This window comes from Pleurodeles waltl, chromosome 1_1, assembly GCF_031143425.1.
Source record: "Pleurodeles waltl isolate 20211129_DDA chromosome 1_1, aPleWal1.hap1.20221129, whole genome shotgun sequence".
Lineage (NCBI taxonomy): Eukaryota > Metazoa > Chordata > Amphibia > Caudata > Salamandridae > Pleurodeles > Pleurodeles waltl.
In genome coordinates, this window is record NC_090436.1 from 941,168,474 (window position 1) to 941,195,338 (window position 26,865).

Here is a 26,865-nt window from a genome sequence, read left to right on the forward strand (position 1 = left end):
ACATGCAACGCCTTAAAAACTCTTTAAGTGTTGTATTCAATCTCTCTGTGTGTCCATTGGATTGGGGATAGAAACCAGAAGTCAAGGCTCTTTGAATGCCTAGTTTCTGACACAGAGACCTCCAAAACTTGGAGACATAGCGAGGCTCCTTGATCAGAAATGTTTTTTTAGGCAGTCCATGAAGTTGGAATATGTCAGAATAAATAATTTCAGCCATTTCAGACACAGTTGGTAATTTGGAAAGAGAAGAGAAATAGGCCATTTTAGCAAATTAATCTATTGTGACCATGATTGCGGTACAATATTCAGAGGCAAATCAACCATAAAGTCAGAAGAAATTAATGCATCATGGCAGAACTGTAATACATATTTTTTGGGAATTGTCTAGTGGTAATTAAGAGCTTCCATTGAGCAAAAAAATCAAACCGTTGACATTCTTAATTGGAAGACTGGAATACAGTTGTCTACGTTTTTGTAGTTTGAAAGAGTTCGTCTCCAAACAAACTGATTCAAGAAATCTGGAAGTCATGCTAGTGACAAAGTGCCAGGGTGCAAATAATCTCCTCCATTGATCTGAAGTTGTTTGATTCTGGATAACATCTGGACAAAGAGTCAGCTACCAGGTTTTCAGACGCAGGAATGTAAATAAGAAGAAAATCAAACTGTTGAAAGAAAATGCCCAGTGGGCTTGTCTACTATTTCAGCATTCATTTAGCTGGAAGACTTGAAGATGTCTAAGATCTGTTTGAACAACTGCTTGATGTTGTTCTCCCAGTAAAAAATGTCTCCATTCTATGAAGGCTACCTCGATAGGTAGGTGTTCCTTTTACAAGACAGACTAGTTTCTCTAGCTGGAGAAAACCTTTTTGAGACGAAGGTGATGGGATGCTCTTCTCCAAAGTGCCCTGGTTGAACCAAAACTGCTTCCATTGCATGGTCCAAGAAATTTGTTTCAAGGACAAAGGGTCTGGAAGTATCATGTTGTTGCAAGATGGGAGCTTGACCAACTTAAGATTTCAGTTGTGTAAAGGCTAAGGTTGCATCCTTACTCTAGTAATAAGGTTTGTTCTTCTTTCACAGATCTGTGATGAATAAAAGAAGTTATGAAAAAACATTGATGGACTTATAATAATAGTTCACCAGACCAAAAAGCTCTGTATTTATTTCAGTGAGGAAAGAATAAGCTAGTTAAGGACAGCTTAAACTTTCTGATTATACAATGTAATTCCCTTAGATGACAGGATGTAACCTAGGTAGTCAACAGCCCCCTTCTCGAACAAGCACTTTTCAGGTTTGGCCAGCATTATGTTTTCTCTTAATCTTTGCTGGACTTGTTTGACATGGTTAGGATATTCCTCATGGTCTGCAGAAAATATAAGGCTATCATCTAGGTAAATTATCATGGTCTGTAGAATCAGATCAGAGATGACAGCATTCACAATACGATGAAAAATAGCTGGGGTATTAGAAAGGCGAAACAGCATTACACAATACTCAATAGGCCCAACATTTTTCTGAATGCTGTTTTCCATTTGTCTTCTGATGGGCCTTTGAATCAGATTAAATGTTCCTCTTAGATGTAGTTTCACAAAGGCCTTTGCTTCCTGGACGGGCTACTAAAATATCTGATATTAGAAGCAAGGGAAATCAGTCTGTTACAGTCACCAGATTTAATCCTCTGCAGTCAATACAGGGCCTGAGTTCTGAAGTTCCCTTCTTTGGCACAAAAAACAAAGAAGCTACAAGAGGGGACGTTGAAGGAGTGATGAGACCATTTGCCAGATAAACATCCAGATATTCCCTTTATCGTTGTTTTTCCAGTGATGACAAGGAGAAAATACACCTGTAAGGAATAATTGCATTAGGCAAGCTATTGGTGGCATAGCCCAAGGGGCAGTGAGGACTTAGTTTCTTGGTTATTGCTTCTTGAAATATATCAAGGAAGTCAAAATAGATGTCAGGAACCTCAGTGAGCAGAGCGATGCAGTGAGCAGGATTCTTACACTGGAATGTAGGAATTTTAAGAGAATGTTGGTCTGCAGTACACTGGAAGGTACAAACCCCAGAGCCCTAAAATAAAGTCTCAGCACACTAGTTGATAAATGGATTGTAGGAAAGTACCATCTTGCCTGGCATGTTACCCCCATTTTTCACTGTATATATGTTGTTTTAGTTGTATGTGTCACTGGGACCCTGCCAGCCAGGGCCCCAGTGCTCATAAGTATGCCCTGTATGTGTTCCCTGTGTTATGACTAACTGTCTCACTGAGGCTCTGCTATCCAGAACCTCAGTGGTTATGCTCTCTCATTTCTTTCCAAATTGTCACTAACAGGCTAGTGACCAATTTCACCAATTCACATTGGCATACTGGAACACCCTTATAATTCCCTAGTATATGGTACTGAGGTACCCAGGGTATTGGGGTTCCACTAGATCCGTATGGGCTGCAGCATTTCTTTTGCCACCCATAGGGAGCTCTGACAATTCTTACACAGGCCTGCCACTGCAGCCTGAGTGAAATAATGCACACATTATTTCACAGCCATTTTCACTGCACTTAAGTAACTTATAAGTCACCTATATGTCTAATCTTTACCTGGTAAAGGTTAGGTGCAAAGTTACTTAGTGTGTGGGCACCCTGGCACTAGCCAAGGTGCCCCCACATGGTTCAGGGCAAATTCCCCGGACTTTGTGAGTGCAGGGACACCATTACACGCGTGCACTACACATAGGTCACTACCTATGTGTAGCTTCACAATGGTAACTCTGAATATGGCCATGTAACATGTCTAAGATCATGGAATTGCCCCCTCTATGCCATCCTGGCATTGTTGGCACAATCCCATGATCCCACGGGACTCTAGCACAGACCCGGGTACTGTCAAACTGCCTTTTCAGGGGTTTCACTGCAGCTGCTGCTGCCAACCCCTCAGACAGGTTTCTGCCCTCCTGGGGTCCAGCCAGGCTTGGCCCAGGAAGGCAGAACAAAGGACTTCCTCAGAGAGAGGGTGTTACACCCTCTCCCTTTGGAAAAAGGTGTTAAGGCAGGGGAGGAGTAGCCTCCCCCAGCCTCTGGAAATGCTTTCATGGGCACAGATGGTGCCCATTTCTGCATAAGCCAGTCTACACCGGTTCAGAGACCCCTCAGCCCTGCTCTGGCGCAAAACTGGACAAAGGAAAGGGGAGTGACCACTCCCCTGACCTGCACCTCCCCTGGGAGGTGCCCAGAGCTCCTCCACTGTGCTCCAGACCTCTGCCATCTTGGAAACAGAGGTGCTGCTGGCACACTGGACTGCTCTGAGTGGCCAGGGCCAGCAGGTGACGTCAGAGACTCCTTCTGATAGGCTCCTTCAGGTATTGCTAGCCTATCCTCTCTCCTAAGTAGCCAAACCCTCGTTTCTGGCTATTTAGGGTCTCTGCTTTGGGAAATTCCTTAGATAACGAATGCAAGAGCTCATCAGAGTTCCTCTGCATCTCTCTCTTCACCTTCTGCCAAGGAATCGACTTTTGACCGCGCTGGAAGCCTGCAAAACTGCAACAAAGTAGCAAAGACGACTACTGCAACTCTGTAACGCTGATCCTGCCGCCTTCTCGACTGTTTTCCTGGTGGTGCATGCTGTGGGGGTAGTCTGCCTCCTCTCTGCACTAGAAGCTCCGAAGAAATCTCCCGTGGGTCGACGGAATCGTCCCCCTGCAACCGCAGGCACCAAAGAACTGCATCACCGGTCCCCTGGGTCTCCTCTCAGCACGACGAGCGAGGTCCCTTGAATCCAGCAACTCTGTCCAAGTGACTCCCACAGTCCAGTGACTCTTCAGTCCAAGTTTGGTGGAGTTATGTCCTTGCCTCCCCACTCCAGACTGCATTGCTGGGAACCACGTCTTTTGCAGCTACTCCGGCTCCTGTGCACTTTTCCAGGATTTCCTTTGTGCACACCCAAGCCTGGGTCCACAGCACTCTAACCTGCATTGCACGACCTCCTGAGTTGTCCGCGTGGGACTCTCTTGTGCAACTTCGGGTGAGCACCGTTTCACTCCACTTCCAAGTGCCTGTTCCGGCACTTCTCCGGGTCCTGCTTGCTTCTGAGAGGGCTCCTTGTCTTGCTGGACGCCCCCTCTGTCCCCTCACGCAATTTGCGACATCCTGGTCCCTCCTGGGCCACAGCAGCATCCAAAAACCCTAAACCGCAAGCTTGCAGCTAGCAAGGCTTGTTTGCGGTCTTTCGGCGGGAAAACACTTCTGCACGACTCTTCACGACGTGGGACATCCATCCTCCAAAGGGGAAGTTTCTAGCCCTTGTCGTTCCTGCAGAATCCTCAGCTTCTACTGTCCAGTAGCAGCTTCTTTGCACCCACAGCTGGCATTTCCTGGGCATCTGCCCACTCTCGACTTGATCGTGACTTTTGGACTTGGTCCCCTTGTTCCACAGGTACTCTCGTCTGGAAATCCATCGTTGTTGCATTGCTGGTGTTGGTCTTTCCTGCAGAATTCCCCTATCACGACTTCTGTGCTCTTTGGGGAACTTCAGTGCACTTTGCACTCACTTTTCAGGGTCTTGGGGTGGGCTATTTTTCTAACCCTCACTGTTTTCTTACAGTCCCAGCGAACCTCTACAAGGTCACATAGGTTTGGGGTCCATTCGTGGTTCGCATTCCACTTTTGGAGTATTTGGTTTGTGTTGCCCCTTTCGCTATGTGCCCCTATTGCATCCTATTGTAACTATACATTGTTTGCACTGTTTTCTATTGCTATACTGCATATTTTTGGTATTGTGTACATATATCTTGTGTATATTTGCTATCCTCATACTGAGGGTACTCACTGAGATACTTTGGCATATTGTCATAAAAATAAAGTACCTTTATTTTTAGTATATCTGTGTATTGTGTTTTCTTATGATATTGTGCAAGTGACACTAGTGGTACTGTAGGAGCTTCACTCGTCTCCTAGTTTAGCCTAAGCTGCTCTGCTAAGCTACCATTATCTATCAGCCGAAGCTGCTAGACACCCTATACACTAATAAGGGATACCTGGGCCTGGTGCAAGGTGTAAGTACCCCTTGGTACTCGCTACAAGCCAGTCCAGCCTCCTACATTGGTGGCAGCGGTGGGATAAGTACTTTGCAACTACTTACCACTTTTGTCATTGTACTTTTCATAAAAGAAAAATATACAAAACAAGTTCAGTGTATGTACACCTAACCAAAAAGTTTTGCTTTTCCTCTTTTCACTTCTTTACTAAGTGCTGAAAAGTACATCTAAACTTTCTAAAAAGTTCTTTAAAAGTTTTTAAAGTTTTTTTTCTGTCTTTCCAAAAGTTCTGAAAAAGTTTTTTCTCACTTTTTCTGTCACTTAAACACTTTCTAAAATGTCTGGCACAGGCCAAACTGTTGATCTGTCCAAACCTGCTTATGATCACCTTAGCTGGAAAGGAGCAAGGAGTCTCTGCATAGAAAGAGGTTTAAGTGTAGGGAAGAATCCCTGTAGAGAACTGTTGGTTAATATGCTTGTTGAACAGGATAAGGCCAGAGGTGGCACTTCTGTTGAAAAGTTAGCTGATGGTTCCCAATCTGACCCTGGGGCACCCCTAGCAAAAGATTTAGAAGGGAAACTTCCTAGCCTGCCCATTAGCAGACAACATAGCATAGCTGGTACTGATGTAGAGTCACATCATACAGATAGTGTGGTCTCACATCACAGTAAGAGTATTCCTTCTCATCATAGTAGAAGTGCTGTTTCTGTTAGCCAAGCTGTTAGGGTGCCATCTGTTAGGGACAGGTCTCCCTCTGTTCATTCTCACCATTCTTCAAGGGAAAATCCAAACTATTATAGATTGGGTTCCCCCTACTACTCAGACTCAGGTGAGAGCCTTTTTAGGCCTCACTGGGTACTATAGGAGGTTCATAAAGAACCATGGCTCCATTGCAGCCCCTCTTAATGACCTCACATCCAAGAAAATGCCTAAGAAGGTATTATGGACAGCAAACTGTCAGAAAGCTTTTGAGGAGCTGAAGCAGGCCATGTGCTCCGCACCTGTCCTGAAAAGCCCCTGTTACTCCAAGAAATTCATTGTCCAAACTGATGCATCTGAATTAGGGGTAGGGGCAGTCTTATCACAACTTAATTCTGAGGGCCAGGATCAACCTGTTGCTTTTATCAGCAGGAGGTTGACCCCTAGAGAAAAGCGTTGGTCTGCCATAGAGAGGGAGGCCTTTGCTGTGGTCTGGGCACTGAAGAAGTTGAGGCCATACCTGTTTGGCACTCACTTCATTGTTCAGACAGACCACAAACCTCTACTTTGGCTAAAACAAATGAAAGGTGAAAATCCTAAATTGTTGAGGTGGTCCATATCCCTACAGGGAATGGACTATACAGTGGAACATAGACCTGGGAGTACCCACTCCAATGCAGATGGACTCTCCAGATATTTCCACTTAGACAATGAAGACCCATCAGGTAATGACTAGTCTTATTGTCCTTCGTTTGGGGGTGGGGGGTTTGTAGGAAAGTACCATCTTGCCTGGCATGTTACCCCCATTTTTCACTGTATATATGTTGTTTTAGTTGTATGTGTCACTGGGACCCTGCCAGCCAGGGCCCCAGTGCTCATAAGTATGCCCTGTATGTGTTACCTGTGTTATGACTAACTGTCTCACTGAGGCTCTGCTATCCAGAACCTCAGTGGTTATGCTCTCTCATTTCTTTCCAAGTTGTCACTAACAGGCTAGTGACCAATTTCACCAATTCACATTGGCATACTGGAACACCCTTATAATTCCCTAGTATATGGTACTGAGGTACCCAGGGTATTGGGGTTCCAGGAGATCCCTATGGGCTGCAGCATTTCTTTTGCCACCCATAGGGAGCTCTGACAATTCTTACACAGGCCTGCCACTGCAGCCTGAGTGAAATAATGCACACATTATTTCACAGCCATTTTCACTGCACTTAAGTAACTTATAAGTCACCTATATGTCTAACCTTTACCTGGTAAAGGTTAGGTGCAAAGTTACTTGGTGTGTGGGCACCCTGGCACTAGCCAAGGTGCCCCTCATGGTTCAGGGCAAATTCCCCGGACTTTGTGAGTGCGGGGACACCATTACACGCGTGCACTACACATAGGTCACTACCTATGTGTAGCTTCACAATGGTAACTCCGAATATGGCCATGTAACATGTCTAAGATCATGGAATTGCCCCCTCTATGCCATCTTGGCATTGTTGGCACAATCCCATGATCCCACATGTCTCTAGCACAGACCCGGGTACTGCCAAACTGCCTTTTCAGGGGTTTCACTGCAGCTGCTGCTGCTGCCAACCCCTCAGACAGGTTTCTGCCCTCCTGGGGTCCAGCCAGGCTTGGCCCAGGAAGGCAGAACAAAGGACTTCCTCAGAGAGAGGGTGTTACACCCTTTCCCTTTGGAAAAAGGTATTAAGGCAGGGGAGGAGTAGCCTCCCCCAGCCTCTGGAAATGCTTTCATGGGCACAGATGGTGCCCATTTCTGCATAAGCCAGTCTACACCGGTTCAGGGACCCCTCAGCCCTGCTCTGGCGCGAAACTGGACAAAGGAAAGGGGAGTGACCACTCCCCTGACCTGCACCTCCCCTGGGAGGTGCCCAGAGCTCCTCCACTGTGCTCCAGACCTCTGCCATCTTGGAAACAGAGGTGCTGCTGGCACACTGGACTGCTCTGAGTGGCCAGGGCCAGCAGGTGACGCCAGAGACTCCTTCTGATAGGCTCCTTCTGATAGGCTCCTTCAGGTATTGCTAGCCTATCCTCTCTCCTAAGTAGCCAAACCCACTTTTCTGGCTATTTAGGGTCTCTGCTTTGGGGAATTCCTTAGATAACGAATGCAAGAGCTCATCAGAGTTCCTCTGCATCTCTCTCTTCACCTTCTGCCAAGGAATCGACTTTTGACCGCGCTGGAAGCCTGCAAAACTGCAACAAAGTAGCAAAGACGACTACTGCAACTCTGTAACGCTGATTCTGCCGCCTTCTCGACTGTTTTCCTGGTGGTGCATGCTGTGGGGGTAGTCTGTCTCCTCTCTGCACTAGAAGCTCCAAAGAAATCTCCCGTGGGTCGACGGAATCATCCCCCTGCAACCGCAGGCACCAAAGAACTGCATCACCGGTCCCCTGGGTCTCCTCTCAGCACGACGAGCGAGGTCCCTTGAATCCAGCAACTCTGTCCAAGTGACTCCCACAGTCCAGTGACTCTTCAGTCCAAGTTTGGTGGAGGTAAGTCCTTGCCTCCCCACGCCAGACTGCATTGCTGGGAACCACGTCTTTTGCAGCTTTTCCGGCTCCTGTGCACTTTTCCATGATTTCCTTTGTGCACAGCCAAGCCTGGGTCCACGGCACTCTAACCTGCATTGCACGACCTCCTGAGTTGTCCTCCGGCGGCGTGGGACTCTCTTGTGCAACTTCGGGTGAGCACCGTTTCACTCCACTTCCTAGTGCCTGTTCCGGCACTTCTCCGGGTGCTGCTTGCTTTTGAGAGGGCTCCTTGTCTTGCTGGACGCCCTCTCTGTCCCCTCACGCAATTTGCGACATCCTGGTCCCTCCTGGGCCACAGCAGCATCCAAAAACCCTAAACCGCAAGCTTGCAGCTAGCAAGGCTTGTTTGCGGTCTTTCGGCGGGAAAACACTTCTGCACGACTCTTCACAACGTGGGACATCCATCCTCCAAAGGGGAAGTTTCTAGCCCTTGTCGTTCCTGCAGAATCCTCAGCTTCTACTGTCCAGTAGCAGCTTCTTTGCACCCACAGCTGGCATTTCCTGGGCATCTGCCCACTCTCGACTTGATCGTGACTTTTGTACTTGGTCCCCTTGTTCCACAGGTACTCTCGTCTGGAAATCCATCATTGTTGCATTGCTGGTGTTGGTCTTTCCTGCAGAATACCCCTATCATAACTTCTGTGCTCTTTGGGGAACTTCAGTGCACTTTGCACTCACTTTTCAGGGTCTTGGGGTGGGCTATTTTTCTAACCCTCACTGTTTTCTTACAGTCCCAGCGACCCTCTACAAGGTCACATAGGTTTGGGGTCCATTCGTGGTTCGCATTCCACTTTTGGAGTATATGGTTTGTGTTGCCCCTATCCCTATGTGCCCCTATTGCATCCTATTGTAACTATACATTGTTTGCACTGTTTTCTATTGCTATACTGCATTTTTTTGGTATTGTGTACATATATCTTGTGTATATTTGCTATCCTCATACTGAGGGTACTCACTGAGATACTTTGGCATATTGTCATAAAAATAAAGTACCTTTATTTTTAGTATATCTGTGTATTGTGTTTTCTTATGATATTGTGCAAGTGACACTAGTGGTACTGTAGGAGCTTCACTCGTCTCCTAGTTCAGCCTAAGCTGCTCTGCTAAGTTATCATTATCTATCAGCCTAAGCTGCTAGACACCCTATACACTAATAAGGGATACCTGGGCCTGGTGCAAGGTGTAAGTACCCCTTGGTACTCACTAGAAGCCAGTCCAGCCTCCTACAGTCCTGCCAACCAATTGAGCCACAAAATAATCGGATAACCCAGAGCAGACATAAAACCAAACATGAGGGTCTAGAAATAGGTGGCACTTCTGAGAGATACAAGTTGAGTTTCCTTTGCAACTAAGTTTAAGACCACTAGAGTCCCGTCCATAGCTTCTACAGATACTGATGCCTGGAACATAATGGTGTGAGGCAAATTAAATGTGCATATAGACTTTAGAAGCACTATAGTCAATTATAAAGGGAACCTAACAATTCTTTTGCTAGATTAAAACCTCTCCTTGAAGGGGGACAAAGCTGGTATTTTGTAGGGTTGAAGGCAGGAGTAACTGGTTATTACTCGCCTCTATTCCCTGCACTAAGGACAATCTCCTTAGTTTCCCAATTTCTGTGAAGAGTGAGGTGGTCAAACATGGCAGGAATGCAAAAGGAGACTTTCCTGAGCACAATACATACATACATACGTAAGCCTATCTTTTGTCTTCTTCCATCCCTTCCTCAGTTAAGGGACCATGAGCTAAAGCTACTTGCTAGGGCTCCTCTCCATGCTCAGAAAACTTTGTGGCAGCCTTGAATGGAGATGTATGGGTGGATTTAGATGATTGTTTCTTGCATTCGAGATGTTGTTCTTGTAATGACTATAAGTCTGGAGGGCTGAAAAGGATGAGATCCTGAAGGGACAGTGGTCTGGCAACCCTTGCAATTTCATTTTTCATCTCATCTTTTAAACCCTTTTGAAAAAGGGTGAAGTGTTACGACTCTGTCGTCCCATTTCTAGGGGGCGCTGTAAGGGGACTGTCGGAAGCCTGGGAATCACCTTAAACACTTATCTAGAGTCCCTTGCTGACTCCTGTTTGTTTCTCTTTTCTCCATGGTACACTTGTGTAGTACTACATTTGCTTCCTGGGACTGCAAATCCCATAATGCACAGCCTGGTAGTCAGGAAAGCCCGGATTCTGTTTCCCATTGTTTTCTATGGGAGAAGTCCAGTTGCTCCTTTTCACCGGATCCTCTCCTACAGGACTTGCAAGTGTCTGAAACTACACACACCTGAGACCTCTCCTATGCAGCCCAGCTTGGAACTGCTTATAAGCAGCCATTTCCTCAAGATCTCCGTCGTGCATTGGAGTTCGATTCCTTTGTGTTACAGACCCCTTGTTGGATGGTGTTCCAGTTTTGTTCCTGTGCTGTTCCAGCTTGATCCTGTTTCCTGTTTCTCTGTCCTGCTCCTGATTGTTCCAGCCAGAGTGTGCCCCCTATCTCTTAGCCTTGTACCTGTTTGTTTCTTCCAGAACCTGCTCCCTGTTTCTCTGCCTTGCTCCTGCCTTGTTTCAGCCTGAACCTGCTCTGTTTCCCAGTCCTGTTTACTACTCATTCCTACTCCCTGTATTCCAGTCCTGTCCTTGCCTGTTCCAGCCAGAGCCTGCTCTCAGTTTCCCAGTACTATCTCTGTTTGTTCCAGCCAGAGGTTTGCACCCTGTTTTCAAGTCCTAGTCCCGCCTTTGCTTCAGCCTGAGCCTGTTCCTAGTTCTTGCCTCTGCCTCTTAGTTTGTTCCCTTCTGTTTCTGTTTCTTCTTGGTTATTTGTGTCTGGTAAGTGTTCTATCAGTCTTCACCAGTGTATAAGTGTCCTCCTTTGATCTGGGCTTGGCTCCTGGTTTCCAGGAGGCAATTCCAGCCCCCATCCTTGTCCAGTGTTCTACGTTGTCTTTCGTGCCTAACAGTGACAGTGTGCTATTGCTGTTTTCTCAGGAATCGCCACTGTGTTTCCAGCTGGATCCACAAGAGCGTGTCTTGTGTATGTAAGTACTTTACTTGTCTGTGCTCTAGGGTCCAGAGACAGAATCACTTCTGCTGCCTCCTTTCTATGGGGCTGGCAGGGTGACTATCTGTAAGAGCAAACTGCACAGAGGCATTGACAATCCCTGCCACTGTGAGAGGTTCTGCGCCTTACTCTGTGTACAACCCCCGCATGCTTGTCCATTAGTAATCTGTTTCCTGTTTGTTCACACTAGGGTTGCTCTGCTTTTACTTTCCTGTGCCTGTTCACAGCTGTCCTTTCCGTGTATGTCTTTAGCTGCTCTTCTGCCCCAGCACACTACCTTTTTAGGATATTCGGTGACCTCAAGGGGTGTCCCAACCAGAGTCCTGATGAGACCCGCCCGAAACCGTGACATGAAGAGTATAGTCTGTCCATTCGATTTATCTATTTGGGCTTGGTGAACAAACACATTTTTAAATTCAAGAAGGAAGGCTGAGAAGTTGCCTTGGAGCGGGCTAGCATTGGACTTGGCCCTTTCTGCAGCATCATCCTCCAAACTTTCTTCTGACACCCACAGAGAATGAGGAGCTTAGGTCTGGTGTGACTGAATGGGCCATCACTGGTAGCAGGGGGAGGGAGGAGCTGGGCCCACTCCCACTTACACCTGAATAGGCTGTGTTCTGTCTCCACACAAAGGGCTGCATACCCACTATAATTACGCTGGAGCCAGGAAGGCTGGGCACCTGTGCACTTCACAGGCATGCTTCTAGAAGCTTCTCCCCACTTCAAAGGAACAACTAAGTATTAGTACTGGACCCCAGACACCAACTCTTCAGTACACTTCTGGACTTGTGGATACTTTGCCAGTTAGAAGGACTATTGTGCTGCTCAAAGGCCTGCCACTCTGCCGGACTGCTGCTCTGAAGAAACTGCTGTCCTGCTGTGCTGACCTGCTAAAATCCTGCCTGAGAAGGAGAACTGAACCAGCAACTTCATCTTGAACCCAAGACAACAGACTGATTCCACGGGCTAGTCTGATGGCCTCCTGAACGGAGCCTCAGTGACACAGGAAGCTCCCCAACATCCTGTACCAGCCCCTGAACCCAGCTATTGTGGGTTGCTTACCCCCAAGTGGTGCCCCTCAGGTCCTAGACCCTTAGTATGGGTCAGTGAGCTAAAAACAAGCTTTTGGTCTCTTCGCGATCATGAACAAGCCTGTTCACACAAGACCTCACATCGCAATTCTACACTAAGCGCTGCTAACCCGATTCTTTACACTTTAGCATCAACTGCTCGCAGAGGACCACCAACATGAAGCTCAAGCCTGCACATCTGTGATACCCGGCCTGCTCCTCGCGATATGCAGACAGCCTCCCATGGCACTCTCATTGCTCCTTGTCACCCTCTCCAATGCAAATGGGACAGTTGGCGCTGTCTTGAGAAGGTTAAACTTCAACAGGACTAACCTGGGGACTGTAGTTGACCTGTGCCCTATTGCAGTCAGCCCAAACTTTTGACTTTGACCTGATCCAGCGCAACCAGATATCTGGTTGGTGCTTTATTGCGCTATTTTAACCTAAAACCTTTAAAAATACATAACTCTGGTTCTACTGATTGGATTTTCAATAGTTTGTTCTTCTTTTATTTATTTATTACATTTTCCTCTATTTTCCTATTTTTTCTAACTTGTTGTGGGATCCCTTTTGTATGGGTTTTTCACGTTATTACTGTTTGAAGTGTTGCACAAATACTTTACACATTGCCTCTAAGTTAAGCCTGACTGCTCTATGCCAAGCTACTAGGAGTTTGAGCAAATGTTAATTTGCGGTTTACACTGACAAGGATTGTGGTGACTGCTTAACCAGGGTTCACACCTTAGTCCACCAGTAACCCAGTTTCTCACAGCTAGCATAAGAAATCAGGGGCACCGCCCATTTCAAGGCATGCCTGACAATGTTAGTCACAATAAACACCACCGTAGATGCATGCAGATTCATCTTTGTTCATAGAAAAGGATGTTTGTTTAAGTCCAGAGGCAGTACTAGATGCAAGATTGAAGAGGAAGTCTGGGACTGCCCAAGAAAATAACCCAGCAAAGAGAAATACATGGAAACCAGAAAAACATCTTCTTGCTGAGCAGACAAGCAACAGAGATACAAGGGAAGAGTAAGCAACAGAAACTCGAGAGATGCAGAGTTCACAAAGTCCAGTGAGCAAGCGTTGATTGAGGAACAATTGCGACATAATTGGACAGTAAAATTGAGCTACTTGTACAGTGAGAAAACAGAAAGGGACCTGTTTGAAAACAAAAAGGGCTAGCTATCTTGGATTGAGAAGAAAGTCAAATTGGCACAAACATAAAAATTATTGAACACAATATCAAAACCAAAAGTAGAAATATCTTGATAGATAAATAACGTAATACCCCAATTCCTGGTAAAAATTATTTTCATGCATGCAACATATGCCAGGAGCTGGCATGCAGGAAGCCACCCTATACTCCTTCATGCAGTTGGGAAACCCAGCATGTACAGTAGAAAGAAAAGAACGGCGCTGGGTGAGGCCACTGCTGCATCCTCGACGAGAGACAGATGTTCTTCAGCATGGAGCAGGCAGGCAGACCTGCTGTGGAACATGCTCCGTGCGAAAGGAAGTTAAGGAATCCTGGGAAATAGTTTTAGGTTCAAAGGTAAGGAATATTTCCTTACAGCCACATAATTTGTCTTTAACCTCTCAAATCCCATGTAATGTGATCTCAGTGGCACATAGTAATATATTTTTTGTGTTGTATCATTTAGCTGACACTACTATATAGTTTGATTGTTTATGCCTGCATTCTTACAATGACGCTGGCCCTACCTACAAAAACAATCACTGAAGCCTGTCGGCTACCATTGTGTTGAAGTCTACACCCATAAATGTTTTTTTTTCATAGGCAAACTTCCAACAACATCAAATCAGCTTTAATGATAAAAGATGTGAATAGTCCAACCTTATATTTGTCTGCAGCTCCAAATTCGAGAATGTCAAAGTTTCGTTTCATTTCTTCACTGGCTGAAACTGTAGCTGCCAAATCATTTAATATCTGTAGGCACCAGTTGGTTCCTGAAAACAGTAGTAACATACTTGAAATAGCATAGCTAAGACACAAGACAACACTTAACCATACATTCAGACAGTGCTCATTCAATACACAAAGAGCTGCCAGGGTCCAAAATTTTCTTAGGTGGTCCTCCCCACTGTTGGTGTCACCTCTGCAATTACCTATTTCACCCTGCTTGTGTCATAGAGACTCCCGTTATAGTAGCGAGACAGCTGGATTTGGGCGACAGCACCATCAGGCACGGGGACAGAGTCCCACACCTGAGCCGTGTGACAGATATTGGCCTAACAGTTCTAGCCAGCTAGCAGCACCTCACCAGTACCTGAGAGTAAAGATGATTTTTGGCACCCCTTTACATGACATCTAGATTTATCAGGGAAACTGTGGTGGAACAGATCTTACCGCTTTCTCTCAGTCACATATGTCTCACACATACAGAGGCAAAACAGACACAGGACTAGGTTCAATATGTTTTATCGAATCAACTGCATTCAATTTAAAAAGGCACGTACTTCAATTATAAGGATAATAAAAACATAATAAAAGCAAGGCAGTGACAAGAAAAGTGAAACACAGGAAAAATACCACCATACTGTCACAACCATGGTTCTAGAATCCCTACCTGCACTACTAAGATTCAAATCAAGAGCATGGCAGTTTAAATCCTGATCTGCCCCTCAGGCCCCCTGGAAGAAACCCATCCCTCATACCTGTGACTGCTGGTAAAGAAGAGGTCTGTTGGTCTAATGAGACTCCTCCCACATGTAGGGAGAGAGTGTGTCAGGTCTGCGTAGAAACTGCAAAGGCGAAGTGCAGCAAATGATGGCAACTGGTTCAAATTCCACTCTATCAAATAGGGGGCAGTGAGGTGTTTTATAAGAATACAGCTGGTGTTCTGAGAAAACTGCCCTGACGTGACAACACATATATTTCAGTGTATGAGAGTTGGGGATATGATGAACGCTTTGTGCCAGCAGTAACTGATCATGTTCAGCCTTGAATGAAGCATAGAATGAAAATATTGTGTGGAGAAAAGGATAACAGAATACTGTGCAAAAGAAGAATAAAAATGCATGTCTCGGAGTGAAAAGGGCACAAGCTGCAGGCCTAGGCTAAAATAATGTGCTTGTGTAATAACTAAAGTATCCTCACAACACTAGCACTGTCCCTTTCTATGACTAACATACTCCACTGCATTAAAACCTACTTAATTTACACAGAGGTCAAGAAATGCCAAGAGATACACATCATTTCCAATTTGTTTCTAGCGTAAGTACCTTGTATTGTGAGTTGCTTGTCCAGTTGTGGTTTTAATCAGCATTTTGCTATATGAAGCCCAAGGTTTATAATTAAAAACAAACTACAGTACAGTGCATCGTTTGAACCGGTGTTTGCCAGTGCACAGCACTGGCAAGTAATTGCGAACACCAGCACTTATTAAAATCTACCACATGGTGGTGCTGTATATCTATTTCTAAGGTGAGTACATCAGAGTGTTTGGCAATTCAACATATATCAAAAACTAATAATACCAGCATGCTGAAACCATTCTTTGAGCTTTGGGTGGGCTGGGATATTTCAAACTGTTACACCTGACAGAGTGTGATGGTCAGTAGTAATGCTGGCAAGGCAGCTGCAGTGGTCTGAGAAACTCCTTAGGCCCTGGTGCTTGCTTTTCAAAAGGTTACTTACTGGCAGTGGGTCATTTAGCGGGCACCCATTTGTTATAGATGAATTTCTAAATCTGACCAGGCCAATGCCAGACTAGCTGGTCAGTTCCACAAACCGCTCAGTTCTTCAGCATAGAGCATTTAGGATGTATAGTACAAGAGTGTACCACAGAAGTTCATGTAATACTATGAATGACAGGAGAGGCAGTGGCTCTACCAGAATCCATAGGGTGCCGCAAAAAGAAAACAGACATTTTGTCACTCATGCTATTGCATCTTTGCCATGTTTGTAGAGCCATATTTGGAATAAAAATGTGTGTTTGTGGCTATAATGATTAACAACACTTGTGCGGAATGAGCAGCACTTTTATGCGATACATATTATTGTGTGGCCACTGTTGGTACTATCATAAATACAAGCATCTCAGTAAATTTTCAGGACTAGATTCACTAACATTTCACACAACGAACAGAAGCAAAGCAACTTGCTGCGTGTGTTGCATTGCATGAAAGGGAGAGAGCAGTACTGCATCGATCTGCTATGATGTGGTGCACTTCTGCTCTCTCTTTTTTAATTTTTGTAAAATTATTTTTCTGCAGAAAAGAAAGACAATTCATTACAAACAATGGTGCCTTATTTTCCTTTCCCTGAACCACTACCTAGACCTGACCCAATCCCCAAAAATCCCCCATATTATCTGCCCCTTACGTCTAGCCTTCCTCTCCTTGCGTTGATACAGTGCAGTCTCCAAATTATCAATAGATAAAAGTCGTCCCAACCACTGCTGAGGGGGGCTGTGCGCCTAACCATACAGATGCAACAAATAGTCGATACACAGACATTGATGTATAAATAAAAGCTTTTTGTGGCTTGCCCCCTCTCTCCAATACACCTAAAACCATAATATCCAGTGTAAGCACCACATCCTATCCGACCACCCCCTTTAGCACCTGTTTAATTTCCCCTCTCAGCGGCTCCAATTTAACACAGGTAGCAAACATATGTATAGTATCTGCCCCAAATACCTGACATCTCGGGCAGTGGGAGCCCTCCAACCCTCCCCATTTAGTTATTTGAAATGGGGTATAACATACGTCATATATTGTCTTATAACGCTGTGCCTGCAATGCTGAAGAAATCCGCATTGTACATCCAAATTCAACGGATCCATAAAATTTGATACCTCCCTTATTAAGGCTACCTTCCCACTTCTTGCTATAGTTCTCGAGATCATTGGGTTGCTCCGACATAAACATTGAATATAGAGAACTTATTGACAATCAGGCCCCTCCTATTACCTTCTCCAAGAGTGTTTTTTTTTCAAATCCCTGTATCCCACCGTTTTTCTTACTTAAGAAGTATCATATTTGTAAATATTTTAAAAAGTGTCTTTGCTCTAATCCATACCTTGTGAATTTTTCACTGCGATGCAGGCTGTGCGTCGTTTCTGGCAGGCTGTTTGTCGACTGTCACCCCACAAGGAGTCCTTCTTGTAGAGATGAAGTCTTTTCGGTCCTGAGACTTCAGGGAACAGGAGGCAAGCTCTATCCAAGCCCTTGGGGAGCACTTCTCACCACAGCCAGAGAGCAGCAAGGCAGCAGGGCAACAGCAAGGTAGCACTCCTCCACAGAAAGCAGTCAGGTGAGTCCTTTCGGCAGCCAGGCAGTTCTTCTTGGCAGAATGCAGGTTCTGGTTAAGGTTCTCTACTCCAGGAAGTGTCTGAGTTGGTAGGGTCAGAGCCCTGTTTAAATACCCAAATGTGCCTTTGAAGTGGGGGAGACTTCAAAGAATGGCTTAATAGTGCACAAGGTCCCCATCAGTTCAATCCTGTCTGCCAGGGTCTCAGTAGGGGGTGTGGCAGTCCTTTGTGTGAGGGCAGGCTACTGTCCTTTGACACGTAAGTGTCAGGCCCTCCAACGTCCCAGCCCAGGAAGACCCATTCAAAATGCAGATGTATGCAAGTGAGGCTGAGTATCCTGTGTTTGGGGTGTCTCTGAGTGAATGCCCAAGGGAGCTGTCAACTGAACCCAGCCAGACATGGATTGTAAGGCACAGAAGGATTTAAGTGCAGAGAAATGCTCATTTTCTAAAAGTGGCATTTCTAAAATAGTAATATAAAATCCAACTTCACCAGTCAGCAGGATTTTGTATCACCATTCTAGCCTTACTAAATATGACCTCCCTACTCCTTTCAGATCAGCAGCTACCACTCAACCAGTATATGAGGGTAGCCCCAATGTTAGCCTATGAAGAGAGCAGGCCTCACGGTAGTGTAAAAACGAATTTAGGAGTTTTACACTACCAGGACATGTAAACTACACAGGTACATGTCCTGCCTTTTGCCGACACAGCACCCTGCCCTAGGGGTTACATAGGGCATACCTTAGAGGTGATTTATATGTAGAAAACTGGGAGTTTTAGGCTTCGCAAGTACTTTTAAATGGCAAGTCGAATTAGCAGTGAAACTGCACACACAGGTCTTGACAAGGTTAAGGAGCTACTTAATTGGGTGGCACAATCAGTGCTGCAGGCCCACTAGTAGCATTTAATGTACAGGCCCCGGGCACATATAATGCACTTTACTAGGGAATTATAAGTAAATAAAATAATCTAATTGGTTATGAACCAATGTTATCATGTTTAAAGGGAGAGAGCGTATGCACTTTAGCACTGGTTAGCAGTGGTAAAGTGCGCAGAGTCTTAATACCAGCAAAAACAGTATCTAAAAAGTGGAGGGAGGCAGACAAAAAGTTAGGGGTGACCACCCTAAGGCTGTCAGGTCGAACATGTGTCCCCCCAGCTGAAAGTGGGGGGGAGCTACCTAACCTCCTGGAAGCTCTCATCGCTAAGGTGGAAGTACCTAGAGAGACCATCAGCGTTGGGGTGGTCAATCCCCGGGCGATGCTCCACCGTAAAGTCCATCCCCTGTAGGGAAATGGACCACCTCAAGAGTTTAGGATTCTTACCCCTTATCTGCATGAGCCATCTGAAGGGCCTGTGGTCTGTCTGAACCCGGAAGTGAGTCCCAAACAGGTATGGTATCAGCTTCTTCAGTGCCCAGACCACAGCAAATGCTTCTCTCTCAATAGCACTCCACCTCTGTTCCCGTGGCAATAGTCTTCTGCTAATAAAGACTACTGGTTGGTCTAGGCCCTCCTCATTTAGCTGTGCTAGAACAGCCCCTATGCCATGCTCTGAAGCGTCTGTCTGCACAATAAATTCCTGGGAGTAATCAGGGGCCTTGAGCACGAGGGCCATGCACATGGCTTCCTTCAGGGAGTCAAAGGCTTTCTGACAAGCCTCTGTCCAATTCACCAACCTAGGTTGCATTTTGGAAGTAAGTTCTGTCAAGGGTGTCACAATGGATCCATAGCCCTTGATAAACCTACAGTAGAATCCAGTGAGGCCTAGGAAGGCTCTAACTTCTGTCTATGTTCTAGGTGGTTGCCAGGCCTTGATAGTTTCAATCTTGGCCTGGAGTGGCTGCACCTTGCCACCACCTACTAGGTGTCACAAGTACACCGCGGAACCCTGCCCAATCTGGCACTTACTAGCCTTGATGGTCAGGCCTGCCTGTTGCAGAGCCTGAAGCACCTCCTTGAGGTGGAGCAGGTGTTCCTCCCAGCTTGAACTATAGACGGCTATGTCATCTAGGTAGGCTGTGCAGAAGGCATCCTTGCCAGCTAGGACCCCGTTGACCAACCGCTGGAAGGTAGCAGGGCATTTTTCAACCCAAAGGGCACCACTCGGAATTGCTAATGGCCCTCAGGGGTGGAAACTGCAGCTCTCTCTTTAGCCCCCTCAGTCTAGGTGATCTGCCAGTACCCTGATGTGAGATCAAAAGTACTGAGGAATTTGGCAGCGCCAAGTCTGTCTATGAGCTCATCAGCTTGGGGGATGGGGTGAGCGTCAGTCCGCGTGACCGAGTTGAGACCCTGGTAGTCCACACAGAACCAGAGTTCTGGCTTGGCACCGGGTACAGCAGCCTTGGGTACCATCACCAAAGGGCTGGCCCAGGGACTGCTGGACTTCTCAATAACACCTAGGACCAGCATCTTGGCAATTTCCTCCTTGATGCTGGCCTTCACCTTATCTGACAACCTGTAAATGTTGTTCTTTACAGGGGGGCTGTCTCCCGTGTCAATTTCGTGGACACACAGGTGGGTGAGTCCAGGAGTAAGGGAAAACAGGGAAGGGAACTGCTCCAACAACTCGTAGCAGTCTCTTCTCTGATTGAGAGTCAGGGAGTCAGATAGATTGACACCTTCCACTGACCCATCACCTTCTTTGGCAGAGAGAAGGTCGGGGAGAGTTTCACTCTCCTCTTCCATGCCCTCATCTGTCACAAGGAGCATACTGACCTCTCAAAATGAGGCTTGAGTCGGTTGTGGTGGAGAACCCTTAGGGGGTACCTAGGGGTCTTTAGGTCCACTAGGTAAGTGGCCTCCTCCTTCCGCTCCTTGATCTTAAATGGGCCAGTCCAGCGGTCCTGGAGAGCTCTTGGCTCTACTGGCTCCATTACCCAAACTTGGTCTCCAGGTGAGAATTCGACCAGAGTGGCCTTCCGGTCATAGCACTCCTTCAACACCTCTTGACTGGCCTCAAGGTTACTTTTGGCCTGCTTCCAGAAGCATTGGGTTTGGTTGCGGAGGGCCAGCATGTAACTGACCACATCCTGGGGAGGTGTCTTGGGAGCCTTCTCCCAGCCCTCTTTCACTATGCTTAGTGGTCCCCTGACAGGGTGACCACAGAGAAGCTCAAAGGGGCTGAACCACACCCCTTTCTAGGACACCTCCCTATAAGGAAAGAGAAGGCATGGCAAGAGGATGTCCGACTTACATCTCATGGCCTCAGGTAGGACTGTGATCCTGCCTTTTAGGGTCTTGTTGAATCTCTCAACAAGCCCATTGGATTGAGTATGATAAGGGGTGGCAAACCGGTAAGTTATCCCACACTCATCCCACTTGGACTTCATGTAAGCGGACATGATGTTTGTGCCTCTCTCAGACACAACTTCTTTAGGGAACACCACACGGGTAAATATTCCCATCAGGGCTGTGGTCACCACCGGTGCAGTCACTGTTCTCAGAGGGATCACCTCTGGATAGTGGGTGGCATGGTCCACCAAAATCAGGATAAACCGGTTGCCCAAGGCAATTCTGGGGTTCAAGGGACCAATGACGTCGAGGCCTACCCTTTCAAAGGGGGTGCCAACGACAGGGAGTGGGATCAGGGGGGCCTTAAGCCTTTTCCCTGTCTTCCCACTAGCCTGGCAGGTGGGGCAGGCTCTGCAGGAACTATCTGAGGCAACCCGCATTCTAGGCCAATGGAAGTGGGTGACAAGCCTTGCAAAGGTCTTGTCTTGGCCCAAATGTCCTGCCAGGGTCATGTCGTGAGCCAGACCCAGTAGGAAGGCCCAGCAACACTGGAGGACCACCAGCACACGTGCTGCCCCAATGGCTGGAGCCTTAGGCTCACTGTAAAGGAGATCATTCTCCCAGTAGATATGGTAATCGCGAGAGGCTTCACATGCTGCTTGGACTGTGGCCTGTTGCCTCAGACCCTCAAGGGTGGGGGATTCTTTCTGCGTCTTGCAGAACTTCTCCCTGGTTGGCCTACCCTCTACTTTCCAGCCAGCAAGTTCAGACGGGTTGCCCAGGTCAGCAATATCCTCTCCAGTTGGCTCAGGGGTCTCCTCCTCTGGGACCCCTATCCACCACTGTGGGAATATCTGAGGTGGGTTTCCAACGCCTCTTGCCCTTCCTCTGTGCAGCTGTCTGGGCCATTGATCCAGGCAGCCATGGACCTTGTGGTCATGCAGACCCACTCAGGCAAACCTCACATCTCCAGGTGGGATCTGAGCTCTACCTCTTTCCAGGCAGTATGCTCAAGATCATTGCCTAACAGACAATCTACAGGCATGGCAGGACTCACAGCTACTTTAGGAGTAACTGAGACACCTCCCCCATTCAAAAGGAACCAGACTCTCGTGATTATCAGCGACTATGACCTTGGAGAATGTATTAGGGACTATCTGCTCTGCTGACACCAGCTGACTCTTGACAGTAGTCATACTGGCTCCTGTGTCTCGCAGAGCCTCCACCCTTTGCCCACCAATGGTGACCCACTGCCTATACTTGGAAGTATTGGCAAGCATGTGGGCTTTTGGCACCATCTCCTTATCTGCCAGGGATACTAGGGGCACATCTATCTGCCCCCGAAAGCTAACTGGGACTGTTTCCCCCTCCCGAGCGCTACACTAGCCAACCCAGGTGTCTGCCCTCCAGTGGTGGGCTGTGCTCTCTTGGAACGCTGGGAGTCACCCTTGTCCACGCTGGTATCACTCTAAGGATTTGGGGATGAACTTCCCTATCTTCTTATCGAAGTACCCTGGTTTCTTCCCAAACTTAGATGAGAAATGGTTACCACCCCTCCCTTGGGAATTGTTTTGGGGGCCTTTTGAGAGTCCCTTACCTTTAAGTTTTTCTCTCCCCTCTTTCTTCTGTTGGGAATCCTGACCACCTTTGTGGGTGTCCCCCCCAGATACCTTTTTGGACACTCTGGTGCTAACCCAGAAGTCAGTTTCCTCAGCAAGCTTCCTGGGATCAGTCAGCTTACTGTCTACTAAGTGCTGGCGCAACTCTATAAAACAAATACTGAGCATATGCTCTCTCAGAATCAAATCATATAACCCTTTGTAATCATTTACTTTGCTGCCCGCACCCATCCATTCAGTGCCTTATTGGAGAAATCAAAACAGTTTACCCAAGTCTGTGTGGAAAGTTTGGTGCTGTCCCTAAACCTGTGACGGTATTTTTCAGGGTTCAGTCCAAACTTGGCCAGTAAGGCGGCTTTCATGGGTCCATAGACATTCTGATCATGTGGATCTAGTGTAAGGACTGTGTCCCTCCCCACTGCTGGTACATAAAACCACAAGGCCACCCCCCATTGCTCCTCATAGGTCCCATGAGCCCTTAGTGCAACTTCATAGGCAGCCAACCACTTATCAATGTCATCTCACACCACAAAACCTGGCACCACATTTTTGGGTATACAAACCTTTCTCTCCCCAACAGGTCCTGCATGTATGCTGCCACTATCACTGCCGGACTCAGACTATCTTGTCTTGATATCCAGCTCCTTGAGACTCAGTTCATGAGCCAGCAAATGTTTATTTTCAACCTACGCTCTCTCAGCTGCAGCTGCAGCTTCAGCTCTCTCAGCCTCTTTGGCTTCTCTCTCTGCCCTCCTTTCCTCCTGTTGAGCTTCAATTGTTAACCTTGCCATTTGCAACTGGAATTCTCTCTCCTCTCTCCTTTCCTCTGCGGTCAGGCCCTGATCAGAGACACTGCTCCCTGGTTTGGCAGGGGGCACAATTACAGTGGTAACTTTCCCCACCAATGGCAATAAATCCTCTGAGGGGCCATCCTCTGGACCCTCCTCGTCAACATTCTCATCAGAATGGGCTTCTGTCCAGGCCCTCAGTACCTTTTGGAATTCCTCCGTTCTGGAGGCCTTCTGGGTAGTTACTCCCATATCCCTGCAGAACCCCCTTCAGCTGTTTAACAGTGTAGGTCTCCAGCATGGCCAGATCAAAATCTTCATCTCTTGCTTGAGACCCAGCCAGAGACATGTTGAATGAGGATTTTAGTTAAAAAAATGTCAGGAAAAAAAACAAAATTGCAGAAAAAGAGAAAAAAATCAAGTTGACCTTCAACTGTGGGTAGGTAGGGAACACTTAGCTATTGTATGTCATTGCACAAATACAAGTCCTATCCTCACCGCTGATCACCAATGTTAGAAATTGGGTCTTTGGTTGCCAGTCAGGTTACCCCCTGTCCAAGCAGGGACCCTCACTCTAGTCAGAGTAAGTCACACACAATCCAAATTATCCTGTACCCACCCTCTGGTAGCTTGGCACTGAGCAGTCAGGCTTAACCTAGAAGACAATGTGTCAAGTATTTGTGCAATAAATCATGCAATAGCACAGCATAGCACCACATAAATACACCACACAGTGTTTAGAAAAATATATAATATTTATCTGATAAAAAGCAGGTCAAAATGATTAAGATGCAATAAGTATTTGTTGAGATATCACTGTAAAAGTGATATACAGTGTCTTTAGTCTTTTAAAAGCAATAAATGTCTCTTTCAAGCACAGAGTACCTGGTTTGCGTTCAAAATCTCCGCAAAGAACCGCAGAGGAGGAGATGCGGGGAAAACAAGGAGGTGTGCATTGATTTCTCGGGCCGCACACGGCGATGCGTTGTTTAGTTTTCACGCAGAGACAGCTGTGCGTTGATTTCTGGCGCTCGGTCGTGGATCCTCTTGGGGTTGCTGGATTTTCGGAGGCCCTGGGGACGATGTGTGGATTTCCCATACTGACAGGACAAAGTCACAGAGGCTGCGTCGATCTGGTGGGCGTTGCGTAGAAATTTCTACCGCACAGCAGGCTCTGCGTCGATTCCTTTCTGGAAGTTGGGCTACATCATTCCTGCTCGGCTGTGCGTCGATCCAGTGGGCTGTGCATCAAATTTCCAGTCACTATGCTGGTGCTGCGTCGATCTCCTCGTTGCGAAGTTGGGCTGTGACGTTCCAGTTCGGTGTGCGGTGAATTTTTCATCGCGATGCAGGCTTTGCGTCGTTTCTGGCAGGCTGTGCGTCGATTTTTGCCACACAAGGAGTCCTTCCTGTAGAGATGAAGTCTTTTTGGTCCTGAGACTTCAGGGAACAGGAGGCAAGCTCTATCCAAGCCCTGGGAGAGCACTTCTCACACAGCCAGAGAGCAGCAAGGCAGCAGGGCAACAGCAAGGCAGCAGTCCTTCACAGAAAGCAGTCAGGTGAGTCCTTTGGGCAGCCAGGCAGTTCTTCTTGGCAGGATGCAGGTTCTGGTTCAGGTTCTCTTCTCCAGGAAGTGTCTGAAATGGTAGGGGCAGAGCCCTGTTTAAATACCAAAATGTGTCTTTGAAGTGGGGGAGACTTCAAAGAGTGGCTTAGAAGTGCACAAGGTCCCCTTTCAGTACAATCCTGTCTGCCAGGGTCCCAGTAGGGGGTTTGGCAGTCCTTTGTGTGAGGGCAGGCTACTGTCCTTTGAGATGTGTCAGGCCCTCTAACCTCCCAGCCCTGGAAGACCCATTTAAGATGCAAGTGAGGCTGAGTATCCTACGTTTGGGGTGTGTCTGAGTGAATGCACAAGGGAGCTGTCAACTGAACCCAGCAAGACGTGGATTGTAAGGCAAAGAAAGATTTAAGTGCAGAGAAATGCTCACTTTCTAAAAGTGGCATTTCTAAAATAGTAATATTAAATCCACCTTCACCAGTCAGCAGGATTTTGTATCACCATTCTAGCCTTACTAAATATGACCTTCCTACTCCTTTCAGATCAGCAGCTACCACTCAAACAGTATATGAGGGTAGCCCCAATGTTAGCCTATGATGGAAGCAGGCCTCACAGCAGTCTAAAAACAGATTTAGGAGGTTTACACTACCAGGACATGTAAACTATACAGGTACATGTCCTGCCTTTTGCCTACACAGTACCCTGCCTTAGCGGTTACCAAGGGCATACCTTAGGGGTGACATATGTAGAAAAAGGGGAGATTTAGGCTTGGCAAGTACTTTTAAATGCCAAGTTGAATTGGCAGTGTAACTGCACATACAGGCCTTGCAATGGCAGGCCTGAGACAAGGTTAAGAAGCTACTTAAGTGGGTGGCACAATCAGTGCTGCAGGCCCACTAGTAGCATTCAATCTACAGGCCCCAGGCACATATAGTGCACTTTACTAGGGGCTTATAAGTAAATTCAATAATCCAATTGGGTATGATCCAATGTTATCATGTTTAAAGGGCGACAGCATATGCACTTTAGCACTGGTTAGCAGTGGTAAAGTACGCAGAGTCTTAAAACCAGCAAAAACAGTATCTAAAAAGTGGAGGGAGGCAGGCAAAAAGTTAGGGGTGACCACCCTAAGGCTGTCAGGTCTAACACCACCCATCTTCCATTGTTCACTGCAATCCGTTTTGTAAACTTAAACTTACTACTGCCAGCTAATATCGCAACCCCCTTAGTCTTAACATTCTGTTCAGTACAGATTACTACCTTCATTCCTAAAGAGTTTAGAATAGATCTATTACAATACTCTACATGCGTCTCCTGCAGACAATGTATGTATGCCCGCAGCATTTTCAAATCTTCAGTAATTTTTCGCCTTTTCTGGGGACTATTTAACCCACATATATTTATGGATGCAATCCGTATTCTAGCCATTTACCCGTCAATTCTCATCTATTATCCTTAGGCACCTGCAGTTGTTGATAATTATACACATTTTACCATTTTTGGCAGCCCTCTTTATATGCCAAATATCGCACTTCCATATTATTTGACTCTTATTCCTCCCTTTTTTAACTCTCACCATCTCCTCCTCCCATTTCTCCCCTGTAACCACAAGCTTCCAGTCCTCCTTTTCTTTTTCTTTTTTTATGCCTCCCTCCTGCCCTCCTTCTCACCCTCCCTCCCCTTCCCCCATCCCACTCCTCCTCCCTTCCTTCTCCCCCACCTTCCTACAGCCACCCTCGCCACCCCCAACTGTTTGGGCAATCAGACTACCACCGGTCTGAATGATGGTATCCCAGAGTGTCGACCACAGATCCTCCCCAAACCCCGAAACAACCGTGCTTCCACCAAATGTGTTTACCCCCCATCCTCGTTAAAGTTCTGTCTCTACTCGATGTTCTGTGAGTTCTGTGATTTCAGTTCCATCAGTTATTCCTTTGCTTGATTCTCAGATGTAAATATTCTAGTTTTCCCTTTAATCAATGTCT

General features: G+C 46.7%; 1 protein-coding gene across 2 annotated transcripts in view; it reads right to left on the bottom strand.

Annotated features, from left to right (window-relative positions):
- LOC138289403 (sulfotransferase 6B1-like) overlaps nucleotides 1-26,865 on the bottom strand; it is a 114,614-nt gene that overhangs the window by 80,705 nt on the left and 7,044 nt on the right. For both annotated transcript variants that reach the window (XM_069230171.1, XM_069230170.1), the window contains exon 2: nucleotides 14,257-14,369. In XM_069230171.1, the coding sequence (XP_069086272.1) occupies nucleotides 14,257-14,369 (113 nt within the window). The remainder of the gene's footprint in view (nucleotides 1-14,256; nucleotides 14,370-26,865) is intronic.